Source organism: Rhinolophus hipposideros (genome assembly GCF_964194185.1).
Source record: "Rhinolophus hipposideros genome assembly, chromosome: 14".
Classification (NCBI taxonomy): Eukaryota; Metazoa; Chordata; class Mammalia; order Chiroptera; family Rhinolophidae; genus Rhinolophus; species Rhinolophus hipposideros.
Genome location: NC_138060.1, coordinates 15365408 through 15384422, shown reverse-complemented (window position 1 = coordinate 15384422; position 19015 = coordinate 15365408). Strand labels below are relative to the sequence as shown.

At 49.6% G+C, this 19015-nt stretch overlaps 1 protein-coding gene across 1 annotated transcript in view; it reads right to left on the bottom strand.

Moving 5' to 3' along the window:
• FAM107A (family with sequence similarity 107 member A) overlaps window positions 1–17331 on the bottom strand; it is a 57334-nt gene extending 40003 nt beyond the window's left edge. Inside the window, exon 1 of the mRNA XM_081072089.1 lies at window positions 16914–17331. Coding sequence (XP_080928215.1) covers window positions 16914–16937 — 24 coding nt within the window. The 5' untranslated portion in view covers window positions 16938–17331. The remainder of the gene's footprint in view (window positions 1–16913) is intronic.
• Window positions 17332–19015: the final 1684 nt, after the last annotated feature.

Sequence of the window (19015 nt, the reverse complement as noted above, 5' to 3'; positions counted from 1 at the left end):
CATGACCCCTCGCCCCTCTCACTGCGGGAATTGGTGGTTCAGGGATCTGTTTCTATCGTTCTCCCCCCATTCCCTCGTTACCCCTCCACTCCTGGGCTTCAGTTATTGTCTCCCTGGAAGGACACATATTGATGATGGTTGGCAGTTCTGCAGCACTAGCCACGACTCTCCTCTGAACTGCAGCCCGAGGGAGCTGACTTACTCTTTGGTCAGATAAAATAACAGAAATGGTAGTCATTTATGTAGCTCTTACTGTGCGCCAAGTGTTGTGTTCAATAGGTTCTGTTATTAACCCATTTCATAGATGAAGAAGCTGAGGCTAATAGAGGTCAAGGAGTGGCCAAGGTAACAAAGCTAATGAGTAGGGAAGCCAGAATCAAACTGCAGTTCCTCTGACTTCATGGCCCAGGCTCCAAATGCCATATGCTGGAATTGACTCCACTTGCCAACTTCAGGCCTCCCATGCCAAGGTCCTCGTCCTAGTTCCCCAGGCGCCATCAACCTCTGGCCCCGTTTTCTCTCTTCTACAGCCCTCACCCCTGCCCTGGCCCTGCCCAGCCTCTGCTTCCTGCTCTGAGTTTCCTGCAGTTTCCTGAGTGGCAGTAAGTCCATTTTCCCTTCCACCTGGAATGCTGTTGCCCTCCTCTTGGCCTGGCTCACTCCTCCAGGGCTCTGCTTACATGGCACCTCCTCTGGGAAGCCCTCCCTGATGCCCCCCTCCCTAGGGTAGGGTAACGTAGGGCCATTACCTCCCCGTGAGGGGTGAACTTGGAGGAGGCCCGGCTCTCTGTCCCTACCCACCCATCCCGAGGAGCTCAGCCTCCCACACCTGCCAGGTCCTTGCCCTAGGATGGTGGAGCCTTCGCCAGGCAAGAGGCAGGAGACAGGAGGCAAGAGGCAGGAGGCAGAAGGTAGGTAACTTCAGCCCTTATTGCCAGTCCAAGGTCTACATGTCACATCTGCCCAGACAGCCTTCTGGCTCAGCTCCTGCAGAAGCCATGATTCCCTGCAGCCTGCAGTTCCCCGGGGAGGCAGCCAGGGCTCTGCAGCTGGGCGACTCCTGACTGTGGGCAGAGCAGGCCAGGGCCAGAGGAGTGCCCGAAGACCGAGCCAGCCAAGTCACCCTGGGACGTCCCTCCCTCTGTCCAGTGTTCACCTGGCTGAATGTAGAGGAGACATCCCTGGAAAAACTGCCACTGGAACTTTCCACTGACTCTGGCCTGGTTCTGCAATGGCAGGATTCAGAGAGAGGGATCCCGTGCCCATTTCACACTTGAGCCCCTTAGCTGCTCTAGCCCAGACTAGACTCACAAAGAGGAGATTTCTGGAGCACATGGGCTAAAAATAATTCCAGTGCTACCGGGTTCCGGCTGTGGGATTTTGGAGTCCTGTAAGGATGTTTTTGTATCAATATTCCTGAATGCGTTGGCCTAGGCATAATTAAATTTTGTTTAATTTTCTTTTTCTTTTTCTTTTTAAAGGTTTTATTGGGGATGGGGAACAGGACTTTATTGGGGAACAGTGTGTACTTCCAGGACTTTTTTCCAAGTCAACTTGTTGTCCTTTTAGTCTTAGTTGTGGAGGGCGCAGCTCAGCTCCAAGTCCAGTTGCCTTTGCTGGTTGCAGGGGCGCTGCCCACCATCCCTTGCAGGAGTCGAGGAATTGAACTGGCAACCTTGTGGGTGAGAGCCCACTGGCCCATGTGGGAATCGAACCGGCAGCCTTCGGAGTTAGGAGCATCGAACTCTAACCGCCTGAGCCACCGGGCCGGCCCCTCCTTGTTTAATTTTGATATCAAAGTTATTTTATTATAAAAAGAGGTGCGAAATGTTCCCTCCTTTTCTATTGTCTAGTAGACTTTGTATAAAACCAAACTGATGAATCCCTTCAAAATTTAAAGAACTTACCAATAAAACTGATGGTTTCTTTGTGGAAAGATTAACTCATGATTCAATTTCTTTAAATGTTAGTAACTATTCAGGCTTTCTATTTCTCCTTAAGTCAACTTTATTCAACAATATTTTCTAGATGTTTCTAGAAAGTTTAAAAATTTACAAGTGTAAAGTCAGCCGTATCATTCACTATTATCTTTTTTAAAGAACCAACTTTTGGCCATATTGCTCTTCATTATTATACATTTGTTTTACACTTCTTTAGTTTCTGCTCTTATTTTTATTTTCTCCTTACGTCTGTGTTCTTTGGGTTGGTTCTGTTGTTCTTTTACCAATTTCTTTCTATTTTTGTTTTTCGGGTACAACTTTTTTGTTTTGTTTTATTTTTAAATCAGTAAAAGAAACTGGGTCCTAGAAGCTGTAGTGATCTAAGCAGCAGCAAATTGGTGCATTCGTCTTTTTTTGTTTTTGTTTAAGTATGTGTGTTTAAATTATCACACTGCTGGCATATTTCATTTGCATGAAATTCTGCACCATACATACTAATTGTAGTCAAGTTTACCCAATTCCCATTTCAGGAGAAAAACCTATTCTAGAAGATAATTTTCATTAAAATCTAACCAAACTTCATTAAGTGGACTGTGACAAGATTATAAATGATATGAAAAATGACATTTTAACATTTGGCCATCAACTTAAGGAAATGGTTTGCCTGTACAAATTTTTGTAATTTTTAATAAATTCTACTCTCGTAGGGTCCTCAGAATTAACGCATAATGAACAGGAAAGAAGAGAATGCAACTGAGTGCGAAGGCAGAACATCTTGCCAGAAGCAATGAAGATAGAGAATATACTAAATATCAAGTGCAGAATTTCATATAGATAACACTCTATATTTTCCACTTACACAGGCAAAGTGGATTTTGTGATTACCAATTGCATTAAATGCACCAAATAAAGCACCTAAAACTCATTATAAGACCCCACCTTAAATTTTCCAGGCTGCAACTGTGCATACTTTTACCAGTTTCTTAACTTTGACATTTAACTCTTTAAATCTCAGCCTTCTTTTCTATCTGCATTTAAGACTATAAACTTCTCCTTAAATATATCCTACACATTTCAATATACAGCATTTTCATTATCATTCCGGTGAAACATTGTCTTGATATATTCTTTGTGTTGATATCTTCCAAATATAATTTCTTTCTTTCTTTCTTTTTAAAGGAGGGCGCAGCTCACAGTGGCCCATGGGGGGATCAAAACAGCAACCTTGGTGTTATTACCACCACACTCTAACCAACTGAGCTAATGGGCCACCCCCTTTAGTTTCGTTTTTATTTGTCTGTTATTATCCTTTTATAACGTTATAGGCTTTGAATATTTGGTATCTGGATTTGCTTTGTAACCTAGAATGTGGTCAACATTTATAAATGTTCCATGAGTGCTGGAAAAAAATCTTACAGGCTTCTAGATATATCTTTTAAATAGAGCCTGCTGTTTTTTTAAAAAAGAAAGCAAAAACCATAATGAGAAACCAGTATACATCCACCAGCTGCACAAAAATGAAGATGTTTGAAAAATAGAAAATGTTAGTGAGAATGTGGGGCAACTGAGCACAATGCCGGTGGGAGGGTGATTTGTTATAACCAGTTTGGCTTTATCTAGTAAAGGTGCGAGAGGTGGTGGAATGTGCCACCCCCAGATATGCTACTGTGGCATAAGGATGATTTTGAGCTAAAGACTGTTGAAAAACAGTAAGTACAAGAAGGGTGCTCTGACCTCTCCTTTTCTTCCTGAAAACAGGTGGTAGAACTCCCATGTGAAAGATGCCCTCATTATGCCAGGAGGAAAGAAATGTCTTGTCACGAGACACAAGAAATTGAGGCTGAGAGAAATCTGTGCGAACAGATCTTGTTAAAAAAGCAAGTATTGGGCCGGCCCTGTGGCTCAGGCCGTTGGAGCTCCGTGCTCCTAACTCTGAAGGCAGCCGGTTCGATTCCCACGTGGGCCAGTGGGCTCTCAACCACAAGGTTGCCAGTTAAATTCCTGGAGTCCCGCAAGGGATGGTGGGTTCCGCCTCCTGCAACTAAGATTGAACAGGGCACGTTGAGCTGAGCTGCCCCCCGGATGGCTCAGTTGGTTGGAGCACATCCTCTCAACCACAAGGTTGCCGGTTCAACTCCCGCAAGGGATGGTGGGCTGTGTCCTCTGCAACTAGCAATGGCAACTGGACCTGGAGCTGAGCTGCGCCCTCCACAACTAAGATTGAAAGGACAACAACTTGACTTGGAAAAAAGTCCTGGAAGTACACACTGTTCCCCAATAAAGTCCTGTTCCCCTTCCCCCCCCAAAAAAATGACAGATGTATAATGCTCAGGACAATGTCTGTCACACATTAAATACACACACACACACACACACACACACACATATAAAAGTAATACCTTCCTTTAGTTTCCCCACATATTTCAGTGACTTTTCCTCAGTTGATATTCCTTATTCAACCTGGTATATAAGCACTGGGGCATATCCAATTTGGGGTCTTCATTTTCCTACGGGGACTCCCATGGACACGTAAAAATCTGTAAACTTTTCTCTTGTTCACCTGTCTTAGGTTGATTTAATTCCCAGGCCAAGCGGAGACCCTGAGGGTAGAAGTAAGGTTTTGCCTCCCCTACGGTGACAATGTGTGTCACTCAAACTCAGTGGTCCTGCTTCTCAATCCACACCTGAGAGACATGTGGACACTGAGATATACACAAGAAAGTTCACAGCGCCATTTCCTAATGGCAACAGTTCTGGGAGCAACGTGAGTGGCCACCGGCAGGAGTGTGGACAGGTGAACTGAGCACTGTTTGTACAGTGAAACACTATTTGACCTTGCAAATCCCTTACACACACACACACACACACACACACACGCAATAATGTGCACGAATCTCAGGAACACACAGTAAATGCAAAAAGCAAATTGTAGACGAAGACACACACCGATCCCATTTATGTAAAGCTGGAATAACAACAACTTAGAACTTAGGGATCTGTGACCACGTCCAAGAAGGAAAGTGGTGGCCTCTGAGAGGGAGGAAAGGGGGAGCATGGACAGGGGCCAGGGTCTTCCTAGGTAAAAGGTGCTTTTTTCTTTAGCTAGGTGGTCAGATATGTGGGGTTTGTTGTCCATGTTTCCTTTTACCTTATATATGCATGTTTTCCAAGTAGTCATTTGTAACTATTTAATATTTAGTTAAAATACTTTTAAAAAGCTAACAATTATAATACAATGTTTGTTTACCTATCCAAAAATCGTCTTTGAGGAAGAATGTGGTAAATATTAGGCAAGGACCAGTTCATTGTGCACTCTCTCCCCAGGAAAACCTGAATCCACTTATGTAAAAGGACCCAAGTGGGGATTTTGGAAGAAAGAAAATGACTAACCTCAGGTGTGACCTCAGTTGGGGCCAGGCTGAGGCCAGGGGTTCTCTGGAGACTTCTGCCTGGAAGAACTCCCAGGGTTTAGGATTTACCTCATCTGATTTCCCCGAACAGGGGCTTTACAGACAGGATGGTGTGGCTCCCGAGCAGGCCTGGGCTGGGCCCACCCTGACTAGAGGCTGACAGGGCCAAGCCATGGGTCAAACTTGCTCTTCTCAGGGATGCCAGATCCTGGGGGCAGGAGCTCCTGGCACACCCCTCCCTGAAGACCCAAGAGTTTCTTCTTGATCACTTCATGGAATTTAAACGACAGTTCAAGTTCCCAGCGTGATGGCTGGCAGAAACGACATCTCCATCATTTTGATATCTTGCTTTGTCCCCCTCTGCTCCAGGGCTGTTGAGGCTAGAAGGCTTATGGTGGGGAGGGCAGTAAGGCCTCAGGAAGGAGGCAGCGGGTCCTTGGGGACATCTGCATGCTGGCACCCAACCATGGTCATGGGAGGCAGTACAGTTGGTTTCATGACTTTCTGGGAGCTGATGGTGAAGGTCTGTGGGAAAGGTACCCCTTCCTAATCCCTGTCAGTCATCCACTGTGGTGTGTCCGTTCTGTCTCCCGGAGCAGACTGACAGTGGCCCTGGGCTAGGCTTGGTCTCCTCTGTGCCCCAGGCCTGAGGCAGCACTGACAGAAGTGGATGGAAATATTTGTGCAACGAAGGAGTGAGATCCTGTATGGTGACTATGGGTTCACTCATGCCTACCAGTGGTTAGACCTGTGCTAGGCACTGAGTGACAGGTAAGGTCCCTGCCCTCACGGAGCTGACATGCTGGTTGGGAAAGCCAGAGGTGAAACAGTTAAAGAAATAACCAAAAAAGTTCATTTCAGATGGTGGTAAGTTCTGTGAAGCAACTGTAGGACTGGGGACCAAGATGGGGATCCTCTCGCTGGAGGGGTCAGAGAAGGCTCCTCTCTGAGATGAGACCTGAAGGAACCAGTCCTGGGAAGAACCAGGGAACAGTGTACCGGGGGACTTTTCTACATCGTACATTTGCCACATCGCACACCCCAAAATGACCCCGAAGTGTTCCCAAAAGCTCAGGCGCATAAAGAAAAACCCTGGGTGGTCCCCCAAAACTCACTGAGTTCTGCAGGTTCTGGGTGTGACGTCCCTTGTGGGACACCGCAGGCCCCACCCTGAATTTCCTTGGGGACCAAGATGTCACCAAGACCGAGCCAAGCTCTGCTCGCTCCCCTGGGGAAGCCTTGCTGATTGTTTTTGGCCTTCTGTGAGATTTTTAGATCACAGAAGAAAAGTTCCAGCTCCTCATCCTTTCCCTCCGCCTCAGGCCCTGAGATCTGATCTCTCCCTGAAACAAAGCCCCTCGTTCATGTCAGCTTAGGAAACACGATGTTCTGAAAGCAGATCCCTGGGGCCCAGCAAGGGAGCTGCGTTTTTGGGTCTCTGCCTTCTCAAACGCCAGCTTTTGATTTGGCCCCTCCTGCCCCACCTCCAAACCCTTTCACGACAGAAATTAAATTCTTCTGAACTTTTAAGACCCCTTTCCAGTGCTGCTCCCAGGGGGACTGAAGCCACCACGGGCTAGTAACTCTACCCAGCAAGGTGAAGATCTGTGCTGGCCTGAGACGCACAGCTTCATCCCGATGCTTGAAAAACAAGTCAATGAGAACATGGGTTGTGGAGCCAAACATATCTGGGTTCAAGTCCCAGCTTGGGGACTTAATGGCTGCATGATCTTGAGTAGTGAACTCATCCTCTCTGAGTCTGGGGTTTTGCCTTGGTGAAAGGGAAATGTCATACCTTTGTGATGGGGTTTGTGGTGAGGTTTCTGTGGGAGTTCAATTACTGGAAAGCATTCTTATTTTTAATTTTCAGGAAGTACCCATTTTATAGATGGGAAGGATGGAGGCCTGCGTGGAATTGTGACTGCTTAAACTTCTGAGCCGTTGGGGTGGTTTCAGTCCATCTCGTGGGTCTAGGCCAAGGTTGGGCTGCTCTGTGTAAGGTCTCTGTAAACCCTTGGCTTTGGTATAGGTGGGAGGAATCCGAAGGCCACCTTGGATTAACTCAGTGATCTCATCCAACCCCTTTGTGGCCATGAAATGGCCCAGGCTGCTGAGAGGGGCTAAGACATCACATGCTCGGGGCCTTGGCCCTACATCCTGTGTGTGTGTGTGTGTGTGTGTGTGGTGATGGTTCCCCACTCTCCTTTCATCTCCCCTGCCTCATTTACCCCTAACCCAGTGGGGAGCACAGCTACCAAATTTGATTTGACAAGGGGTGAAAACTCGGAGCCTACAGAGGGAGATGGTCTTGCCCAGGGTCACTCAGGACCTGTGAGGCAAACATGTTAGGGGATGGGGAACACTGAGTAAGGGGAGGTGCATGAAACCGGGAAAAAGAATGGGAAAAATGTCCTCTCTACCATCCAGAAAAGGAAATTGGCCCCGGGGCCTGAGGATGGGGTAAAGGTGGCCATTTTGGCTTCTTCCCTTTTCCTGCCTGGAGGCCTTGAAACTTTTGGGAGTGAAAAGGAGGCCAGGTGGGCACTGGAAGGGTGTAGGGCGCGGAGGGGCTGGGGGAGGCCAGGCGCTCGGTTTCCTCACTCTGCTCCCAGGGAACTTTCCCTGCGTGTCTTTGTCTGCCTCTGTCTCTTTCTCCCTCGCAGTCTCTCTTTCTCTTTCATTTTTCTCTCAGCTCTATTTTGAATAACCGAGCAAAGGAAAGGAGAGGAAAAAAAAGTTTTTCTTGCTTAGAGAATCTGAGGCAGGTACATAGTTGGGTTTTTTGGGGGGAAGGAGTGCTGTGGCAGGACAAGTGGAGGGGTAGTGGGGGCGTGGGGAGCTACGGCCCCACTGGAACCAGCCCTATGGCGGTTCCGACCCCAGAACAAGGAATCAGGAGGCCCCAGGAGGCTCTGAAAGAGGAGCTAGCAAACCAAGAGGCTCTTTGAGTTCCTGGGATGTGCCATGCCCCTCAGCCCTCCGGACCTTGGCAGATGCTTGTTGTGCTCCTGGAAACTTCTCCAAGCCCCCTGACCTGGCTCACACTTCATTTTTCAGATCACAGCTTGAGCATTCAGGAGCTACCCTGACTGCTCCTCTCTCTTTGGGGTCCCCCTTCTGTGCCCTGGGTCCTCTTGCCTCCCTCCTTGGAGCACCCAGCACCTGCCCTGTCATCTCTGGTGACTTCTTTCTCTCCTACTGGGCTGTGCACTCCGAGGACAGACCTGAGCCCTGTCCACTGGTCTGTCTCCAGTGCCTGGGACACTGGTGTCCAGTAGGTGCCCAGTCAGTGCTTGGGGAATGAATGGTGAACAATCAATGAGGATTTTGCATTTGGCCAGGAAGTTGTGCAGGTGGAGAGAGAGAGAGAGAGAGAGAGAGAGAGAGAGAGAGAGAGAGAGAGAGAGAGAGGTGGGCAGCTGGACGTGGGGTGGGCAATGTGGGAATTTGGGTCAGAGCCTTAAAGCTATTGGAAGGAAAGGAGGGGGCATGTGGGAGAAAGGACATCCTTCCCCCCAGCCTGAGGTTGTGTGTAGACCCTTTCATGAACTTGGCCTTCAACTCTACCCTTGAGTTACTTTCATGGGAACCCAGCTTCCCTCTCTTTTTCTCTTCCTTCCTCAATTTATTGAGCACCTTTTATGGGCCAGGTACTAAAGACACAATGAGGAGCCAAAAATAAAACACAGTCTCTCTTCCTTCATGAGTAACTCACAAAATTAAATATGAAATTACAACTGTGTTCAGTGTGGTGGAGTCTTGAGAGCATAATGGGATTTGCCTTAGTCAGGGGGAGTGGTGGTGTCATGGGGTCCCTGAGGGAGCTTTACCCCCTTCTGCTCTCTCTGGCTCAGCTACTCCTGACAGTCCTCCAGGTTTAGGAAAACGTGAGACCTAGTTATGCAAATGTAGCTCTGACAAGTTTGTCCCCTCTCCACCCTTACTAAGCTCCTCACCCTGCGTACATATTTGAGATCCACTCAGGGAAGTCTTCCTGGAAGTGTTAGCTGGCATCTTTGTTCCTTTTTCTCCTTTCTTTTCCTCCCAAGCTGGGCTTCCAGCCGTAAGGATGGACAGGAAAACTTTTAATCTTGGAAGAGGTGATTGCAGAGCTGTAAGGGATGTCACTGAATACTTCCAAAGAAACATTCCTTCCTTTAGGCAGACCTAGCCAGTACCTGGGTACAAAGCTCCACTGGTAGAGGGTGGTGGACTGGATTGTTATCCCTGCTACCCATCCACTCATTGCCTTTGAGCAGTGCCCAACCTGTACAGCTGTTCGAGGCAGCCATGGGCATTCAACTCCTGAACTCAGCTTGGGAAAGCCAAGGGCAGAGGAGGATGAAAGCCCCATTGGGTGGCCTTGGGGGACAGGAAAACGGCCCTTTCCCTGCTTCCAAAGGTCACTCTGCCTGCTTTCAAATGCTCCTTTCAGTGGCTGCCAGGACACTCCCCACAACTCCCCCACCCCACCGTCTGTCCCTGGGCTTCCCCAGGGAAGAAATTTCAACTCCAACTTTTCCAAGGGTTTCAGGCCCACCGATTTTGAGGGTGGGGTCGATGAGGTTGGGGGGACAGTTCATAGTGAAGGGAAGGGTTGTGTGTTTACCGATGTGCTCAGGCTGGGGAGGAAAGCATTCAGGGGCTTTCAGATCCAGGGGCTGAACAGATGGAGTAAAGGGGAGAGAGTTTGGGACCGAAAGACAAGGTCCAGGGTTTGGACAGCTGTGCTCACAACGCTACCACGTGTGCTTGTGCCTAGTCCTAGAATCCCCAGGAATGAGGCCCTCCACACACAGATGTCACCTGGCTGGAACTAATGACTGAGGCTGGCTTTCGGGGCATGTGACTGGTGTAGTTGCAAATGAACTCAGAAGGATCCTGTGTTTAAATTAATGCTCTGCTATCACACTGCCTTATGATTCATTATAATTCCTGAACATGGGGCCCTGTATATTATTATTATTATTATTTTTAAAGGAGGGTGCAGCTCACAGTGGCCCATGTGGGGATCGAACTGGCAACCTTGGTGTTATTCGCTCCATGCTCTAACCAACTGAGCTATTTGGCCCCGCCCCGTATATTCATTTTGCACTGCATCCTGCTAAGGACAAAGTGACGAGGTCAGAACTTCATCTCTGGACTCCAGATGAAAGTTCTGGAAAGGTGCCCACATTCTCTCGAAACATAATTGCAGTTTGTCATTTTTATCATGGTTGGGAGAGACGTTGGGAATCATTGAATTCAACCCTTCCGGTCCCACATGGGGAAACTAAGATCCAAAGAGGAAGGAATATGTCTGAGGAATTTCAGGCAATTTCTCACTTAATCCTTATACCAATAATACCAAAGTTGCTCCTATTTTCATGCTTATTTTACAGATGAGAAATTGAGGCTTGGACATTATCCAGTGAGTGAATGCCAGAGCTTCCATTTGACTTCAGGCCTCTTCTTCCCTGGCTCTCACACTTTCCAAAGAACCCTGAGCCTGACGCATGGGTCTCAGTTTCCTCATCTGTGTAATGGGGGTTGCAGGGTGGTGGGAGGATTCAAAATAAGAATGCAATGTGCCAGGCCTGAGTGTCACCTGGCTGGGCAGATGTCAATACAACCCCTCAGCCTTGCCACTTCCTTGCTGATGACCTCTGAGCCTCAGTGTCCTGGTCTATAAAATGGGGCTGAGAACAGTAGCCCCCTCATATGGCATTCACGAGGATGATATGAGAAAAGTAGGTGGTGTGTTGAGCTCCGTGTCAGGCAGGGTGTAGGCCTGAGGATGTGCATGGAGGCCCAGAGGGGCAGAGCAGCTCATCCACGAGTGTAGCTCATCCATGACTCGGGCATGGCAGTCTCTTGTTGTTGGCGTGAGAAGGGCTGGAGGGAAAGCATGTGAGAGCACCTAGCGCAGTGGCTGGCAAGGGTGGGTGCTCAGTAGGTGATACCCTTCCTTCTCCTCCTTTTCCCTCACACCTTGTGATGGAATATCTGTCAGGTGTGCAGTCAGAACTCAAGACACACCTGGTCCAAGAACACTTACAAGAGCAGGTGGGCAGGTGGGCAGGTGCTGGGCCTGGAAGTGAGAGATGGGCTGGATTGTGAGTAGGAGTTGGAAGGGCACTCCAGGCGGGCCTGGTGTGGGTAAAGGCCGATAGGCTGGAGTAATCCTGGGAGAGGGGGTCTGTAATGAGGCTGCCAGCAGGACCACAGCTCTGCTTCTGTTGGGGTAAGAAGGGGCTGTTCTTTTCCTCATTCTCCGTGGGCTCCTGACAACCTTCTCCTCTTGTCCCTGAGCCTCCTATTACAGGCGCTTTGAGAACCCCACTGTAGACTCCCCATGGCACTGAGGAGTGGGGTGCTTGCCCCCAAGTCCCCTCAGAGAAGCAGTCTGAGTGGTGGCAGAATGGGTTCATGGCATGGACAGGAAGTGTCTCCTAACGAGGTCCTCAGTCCCCGCTGAGCTGGGCGCGAGAGAGCAGGAGCCATCCATCATCGGCAGAGATCATTGTTCAGGGAGCCAGTGGAGCCCCCCTAGATTTGTGCCTTCTGGGCTCCATGAGAATAAACACTACCTTTTAGGCCATGTATCAAAGTTAGCCATACCTCCCATATTTTTCCCCCTTTTGTTTTAGCCAAGGAAGCTTTCTTCTAATGAAGATGTATGCAAGGCGATCCACGTCTTGGCAAACACCAACAGTCAGAAGACAGGATTCTGGATCCAGGGACGTGCCAAATCTGGGTGGTGATACGTCTGGAGATAGGTTTTAGAGAATGCTAAGTGTCCAAGCCTTCAAGGGTTGTACTGTGATTCAGGGGCACAGCCGGCGCCTTGTCTGCTGACGCTCCAGCTTCAGCTCCTGGAGCAGCAGTGACAGTCTCACCCACCATTCCCTGAGCACCTACTGTGTGCCAGGCACCTCACCTCATCCTAGTGTGGAAGGTGACATCATTATTTGGTCTGACAGATGAGGAGACTGAGGCTCAGAGAGGTGAAGCAAGTTGCCCTGCGAGGGGTCCCAGGTGGGATTTGAACACTGCTCTGCCTCTCAGGAGCCCACTGTGCAGTGAAGCCCATTGGCTAAGAGGCCAGGCTGCCTGCTTCGTATCTCAACTCGACCACTTGCTAGCTGGGTGCCTCTCTTTTCATCTCTCCATGCATCTGATTGTTTGGGTAATAAAAGTACCCAAACAGACAATTCGTGCAAAAGCTGCAATGCACCTGAGCTGTTATCGGTAATATATATGTATTTTTAGTATCAGGGTATCATTTAATATCTTTGTTAGTATCAGCCTCTTTAAGGGTAGAATTAAGATCTTGTCCTGAGGTGCTGAACTTGTATAGGAATAGCTTGTAGAAAGTTGTGGGCCTGTGCCCTTCCGTGGGGAGAGACAGAGGCTGCTGAGTGGGGGCTGAGGATGGAGGGCCCAGAGCCTGTCATCTCAGTGACTCTCAGCTGATGTCTGAGGCCGGTAGGAGTTGCTAGTGGGTCCTAGACCCCTGCTGCCCAAGGACCTGCGACCTCGCTGAGTAACGGAAGGACTTAAAACCAGGCTCCATCCAGGACATGTTGCCTGCACTCATCTCTCTAGTATCAACACACGCTCAACTGGCAGCTTCTGGAATGTTCCAAACAGAGACATTGTTTCCATATATTGAAAATACCTTCATTTGATCCTTGCAAAAATCCTGGTAGTGGACAGGGCACTCACTTTGCAGATCCAAGGGAAGTTCACAAAGATAAAGAGAAGCAACACGTCGGATCCAAGGGAAGTTCACAAAGATAAAGAGAAGCAACAATGTTTGTGTTTTGATTTCTGGTCCAGTATTCTTTCTGCCACACCCTTGAACTTTTCAAGTTCTCTCTGTTCCCTCTGTTTACAGCGCCACCTCTCCCCTAGGGTGGGGCATTGTGATTAAGTCCAGCATCTATCCTCTCTCCTCCCACTGAGTAGCAGCCCTGCCTTCGGGCATTGATCTCCAGCTCCAAGGGGGGCTCTGGTTGGCCTCAACCAATCACATCCCACTTTCATCCTTTGCCAGAGACAGGTTCAGGATTCCAGGCAAAATGCCCTTGGCACTTCCTAGGGGACAAGTCAGGAATGAGATCATGACAATTTGAGCCAATGAAATACAAGGGAACCTTGGCTGGGGGCTTCTGAGAAAGGTCCTGTGGACTTCCACTTAGGAAACCCCATACTTTTTCTTATTGTTTACACCAGCTGCAGCTGGGCTTTCCATTCCTCATAGCGGACATCATTCTAAATATAACATCCGAGTTACAGAATTTCTGCAGCCACCTCCTGCCTGAAGTCCTCACACCCAGGCCTTACACTGCAGCCAGCGATGGTCCCGACACACTCATCTGACTGGCCACTCCGTGTCCACTGTCACATGGGCTGCTCCCAACTGTCATTATTTGCTTGCTGAGTCTCCCCAACCACCAGGGAAGGCTGTGAGGGCAGACACCATGCCTCTCCTTCCTTGGCCCAGCTCCCAGCACAGCACAGCGGGTACCCAGTTAGTATTTTCTGTGGGGGCTGGAGCAGGAGTAAATGAAGATGCTGTAGACAAAGTTATGGACCGAGAGGGTACACGTAGCGTGCAGGAGTCCTCTCCCAGGGCAGCTGGGCCCGCGCTTCATGGTGCTGCGGGAGGAGGCCCAGTGCCTTCCTGGGTGCTTCTGAAGTTTGGCCTGGGGCTGCCAGGCATTGTGGAAATGCCCTGACCCTGGCTGCATGGCCCTAGGCAAGTCCTTTTTCTCGCTGAGCCTCAGTCTTCCCAGTTGTATAATGGGGAGGCGACTGGACCGCATCACTAAGGGTTTTCTAGAACGGTTATTTTATGACTATGATTAAACTGTAACTGTGGGAAGGGGTCTGGAAGCCCTTCCCACATTTCTATACATGTCCTATAAATGTAATGACATTTATAGGACAAGCCAGTGGCAGAACAAATGTATGGGTGCTAGGCATTATGTTCCACACTGAGGCCAGTTGGACTGTTGCCTCCAGACCACAAGAGAGAGGTAGGCACCTGGGGGGTTGGGTGGGTGTTGTGTACAGATGGAGGGGTCCCAGAGGGTGCCTGGTCTGGGCATGCTCACATCGCTCCCCAAGGCTGGCTCCACCACTGACCAGCTGGGGGAAGTCACGTTTGCTGGGCCTCAGCTTTTTCATCTGCCACTGGGTGTGTGACGTTGATGCCTCAATTAGCTCAACAGTTGTGAGGCTCAGAAAGGATGCAGGTGTGAAGGATCAAATTCAAGAAGAGACAACATTGTCTGAGCACCTCTTTTGTCCCAGACATGATATGATTTAGGTTTTACAACACTTTGAGGACTATTATCTGTAGCTCCTTGAGGCAGAATCTGAGGCTGTGCGATGACTTCTCCAAGGTCACAGAGGATGTGGAGGAACTGACTCAGACCTGTCTGACTCTAAAGCCCATGTTTCCAATCACTGTGCCCTGCTGCCTTCTCAGAGGGCTTTTCCCTGAGGGTGGCTGATGGGCTGGGCCCAGGGATAGGCATGGCTTTCAACCTGGGGGCTAGCTCTGACTGACTGGTGATGCTGTGTTGAGAAGGTTTCTGAGGGTGCCTAGACTTCGTGGGAAAGGGTGCAGTGATTGATTTGTGATGTCTGCCATAGGCGAGGGAGTAGGGAGAGGCAGTGCATGAGCCGTATTTCGCTATTCCTGGTCTAGACCTTGGTGGGGTCTTTCCCAGGCCTGGGAAGCTTGTCTCCAAGGTCACTCTCTCCTCACATTCACCTTCAGCACAGATAGGATCTAGAAAGGATGTTTGTGAAAGAGGCATTGGTTGGGGCCGGGCTCAAGGCTTGGCGGGGCAGGCAGCTCTAGGACTCCCAGAGGGCTGAATCAGATAATCTACCTGCCCCCACTGCAGGCGACCCACACTGGCCCCTGCAGGCGGGAGTCGGCATTGTGTGTGTGTGTATGTGTATGTGCGTGTGTGGGGGGGAGTGACAGCCCCAGGACATTAAGCTTTTAGGATAATGCTGTTGGGAGCTGCTGAGGGGAGGCAGGAGCAGAGGCCAGCACTAGGAGACTCCTAGGTATTAGCCAGCCCATCACTCTCATTTTGCAAATGGGGAAACTGAGGTCCAGAGAGCTTCCTCCATGGGGTCCACGATGTGTTTTACTTTATGTTTAAAAAATGTGTGATAGGCTGGGTTGGCAGAAAGTTTGGACTGAAGCAGAGAGAGGCCAAAATCCTGCTCTTTCCCCCCCACAGGCTGTATGACCCTGGCTAAGAAATCACAACTTGCCTCTGAGTCTCATTTCCCTAACTTTAAAATACTAGGTCATCAAGAACACTGTAGTTTCAGGAACACTGTACGGCTATGCTTTCTACAAAGCCCCAAATGAGAGCCCACGTTTAGAAAGTGCTGGATAATAATATGAAGAACATTCTAATAATAAGACAGCATAGCTGACACATAACCCACTATGTACCAGGCACTGTTTCGAACACTTGACATATTTTCATTCCTCATGGGTTGTTTGAAAACTAGAGACCCTGTTTATTGTGGCCTGCTGGGTGTCAGACAGCATGCTAAGCCCTCACAAACACCATCTCATTGCGTCTCCCACTGTACAGATCAGGAGCTGAGATCCAGGGGGGTTCAGTTTCTCAGCACAGGACAGCAGGTAGGACCCAGGAGCCTGCCCACTCCCTGGGTCATAGTCCTGGGCTGATGTGGTCTGTGAGCACGTACAAGAACCCCCAGAGAGCTGGGGAATAAATTCAGATTCCCAGAGACTCTGATCCAGGAAACCTGGGTGGGACCTGAGAAGGTGACCATTAACTAGTCCCTTCCCATATTCCGCTTTGAATACTAACACACGAGGTCTACTGACTGCATTTTCAGGAACAATGCACTGGCTGTGCTTTCTACAAACCCCCAACTGAGAGCCCAGAATGAGAAGGTGCTGCATGATGCTATGAAGAGCATTCTAATCATAACAGAGCAGAGCTGACACATAGCCCACTATGTGCCAGGCACTGTTATGAACACTTTACACATTTTAATTCATTTAATTCTCACTAGGAGCCTCTGAGATAGTGATTACTACTGTCCTCAGTTTACAGATGAGGAAATGAGTTACAGAAAGAGTCAATAACTTGCCTATGACCCTATATCCGGTACCAACTGGTTAGCCGACTTAATTATAATGATCCTTATTTTTTTTATCTTCCCCGGCACCCACTTGTGCTGACACTCCCATGGAGAATGGGGTGGGGGTGGTCAGGGAGCCTGCATGCGGGGAAGTAGAGAGGAGTGTGCATAAGACCAGGGAGCTGAGAGATTGGGCAGCCCGCAGGTCCGTTCCAGAGAGGCAGAGATCAGGCTCTGAGTTTACCCTGAGCCGCAGCCAGGTTTCTAGAGGCAAGTCTTGGCTGTGAGCTCAGGGAGAGAGGCCGGTGGGCAGTGCCTGGCTGAGGCTCCAGGGAGATAGTGGGTGGGTGGGTGAGGGCTCCCATCTGGTAGATCCAGTCTCCCTTCCCAAGTCCAGGGCCCCAACAGGACCCTCGGGGGCTCCTACCTTCTTTCCCTGGGCTGCTCCCATGGCACGAAGTGGGCACCAGGCCTGGGTGGGCCTCAGGGCCCAGGCTGGGGGTCCTTCCTGCTGGTGCTGATTTCAGGAGCTGGAGCCCGAGGGGTTCCCTGGGCCAGGGTCCCTGGTCCTCTCTCGGCTCATTTTCCTCAGGCACAAAGGCGACTTTCACAGCTGCTCCGAAGCCTGGAGCTCCTCAGAAAGGCTTAGGGAGATTGATCTTGACAGAGGGGCCCTGTGTCCCCACGTGGCTTACGTGCCCTCTTGGCGTTTCTGTGGCTCACCTCCTGGACCCCTGCCTCTCTTGGGAAGGGAAACTGAGGCAGCCGGGAGTTGGGGAGAAGCAAAGCAGTCCTCTCACTGTGCGGCCAGCAGCTTAGCCGCGGCGTGTGACATCTGGCCGGCCCAGCGGGCAGGACTTGGCCTTCTTGCCAGGCTGGGCACTGCTCAACAGACAGGGCCCAGACAGTGTAAGCTGCGTGGGGCGGCCAGGGCACAGGGCTGGGGCAGGCTTGCAGGGGGATGTATGCCTCAGGCTGCACAGTCCTATTAATGTAGATTTTTGAAGAAACTTGTGGCCAGGGCTCTCCCCGAGCAGAATACTTTATTCAATGGGGCAGCAGTCCAGGCGGGAAAGGCTGGAGGTTGGCTGGTCTGGGCTCAGGCCAGGAAAATATCTGGAGGCCAGACTGTAGGCCCTGGTGCAAGTCCTCACAGTACCCCCTGGCAGTCCCCTCCTCCTTATTTGCCACCCACTTCCTTCGCTTTGTCACAAACATGGGGCAAGATTAAGGCTGGAATCACCTTGGACTTGAATCATAGCTGTGCTTTTCACAGCTGTTGTTATAGAGCAGAAAGAGGTTGTCCACCAAGTGACCCCAGAGCCAAATACTAAACAGTGAGGATTGCAGTGGAGAAATATTGGCTATTTTATTGATGAAGGGTGCCGTCCAGGAGAACGGGAAGCTCATGCTCAAAAGCCTGAACTGAATGGTGTGTAGGTTACAGATTATATAGAGCAAAGACACTCCAGGTTATAGATTTGGGGTCGTGTTGGGAGCTGATTGGTCAGAGGTGAGTAAAGGCAGTGAATCATTTCTTCAGGTCTTGAGGACAGTTCTGAGGTCTGTTCTGCTGTCCTTCTGTCTGGTCTCATGGGAAAGTAGCCAGGGGGTCGTTCCACCTTAGGGCTGAGGAGCTGAACCATAACTTCGGTCAAGATGTTATCTTTAGCTGCCTGAGGCCCAGACCACGTGACCATTAGTCATGTCTCAGCTACCGTCTTCTGCTCCCTTGGGGAGTGTTGATTGTCTGGGGGGAAAGGCTAGGTCTCTGAGGGGCATAGAGAGATGCAGAGATGATTTCTAGAGTTAAGATTTAAAACTAAATTTAATCAAAGTTCTAAGGACCCCCTGTTTCACTGAGTGACCCGGGGGACATGATTTGCCCTCTGTGAGCCTCAGTTTCTTCATCTTTGTGTGTGTGGGGGTCAGACAATCATACAGCACAGGGTTGCTCTGAGGGCTAAAAGGGGAAGGTGGGTGCCGCTGAAGCCACGGTTTTGTTAAAGCATAAATCAGATCATGTCATTCTGTTTTATAACCTTCCTCTTGACCAAAGGGGAATAACAATGGTCCCACCCCATGGAGCTGTGCAGATGAAATGAGGTAATTCATGTACAGCTCTGAGCAGAGCATCTTTAGACAGCAACAATTCTCCATAGAAGTTAGGTGTTGTTGTTATGATGCTGTTAATAATAATGATGGTAAACCCATTGCCCACTGGCACGTCCCAGGTAACCAGTCCATTAAGCACAACCCCTTTCCCAAGAACTGGGTGGGTGGGGGAAAACTTGTCACCCTTCCCTTTCTTCTAGTACAGTGCCTAGTACAGTACAGAGGAGGTTGTGATGATTTATGAAATGGCAGTTTGTGGTATAGTCAAGGATTAGGTGTACTAGATCTGTCTTTGCCCATTGAATGAAATCCTCCATGGTTCACACATGATCTATCAAGTCTTGCTTGCCTCTCGGACCTCATCTCCCACCCACCTCTCTTCCTGACATGACGGTGCCTGGATCATACCACATT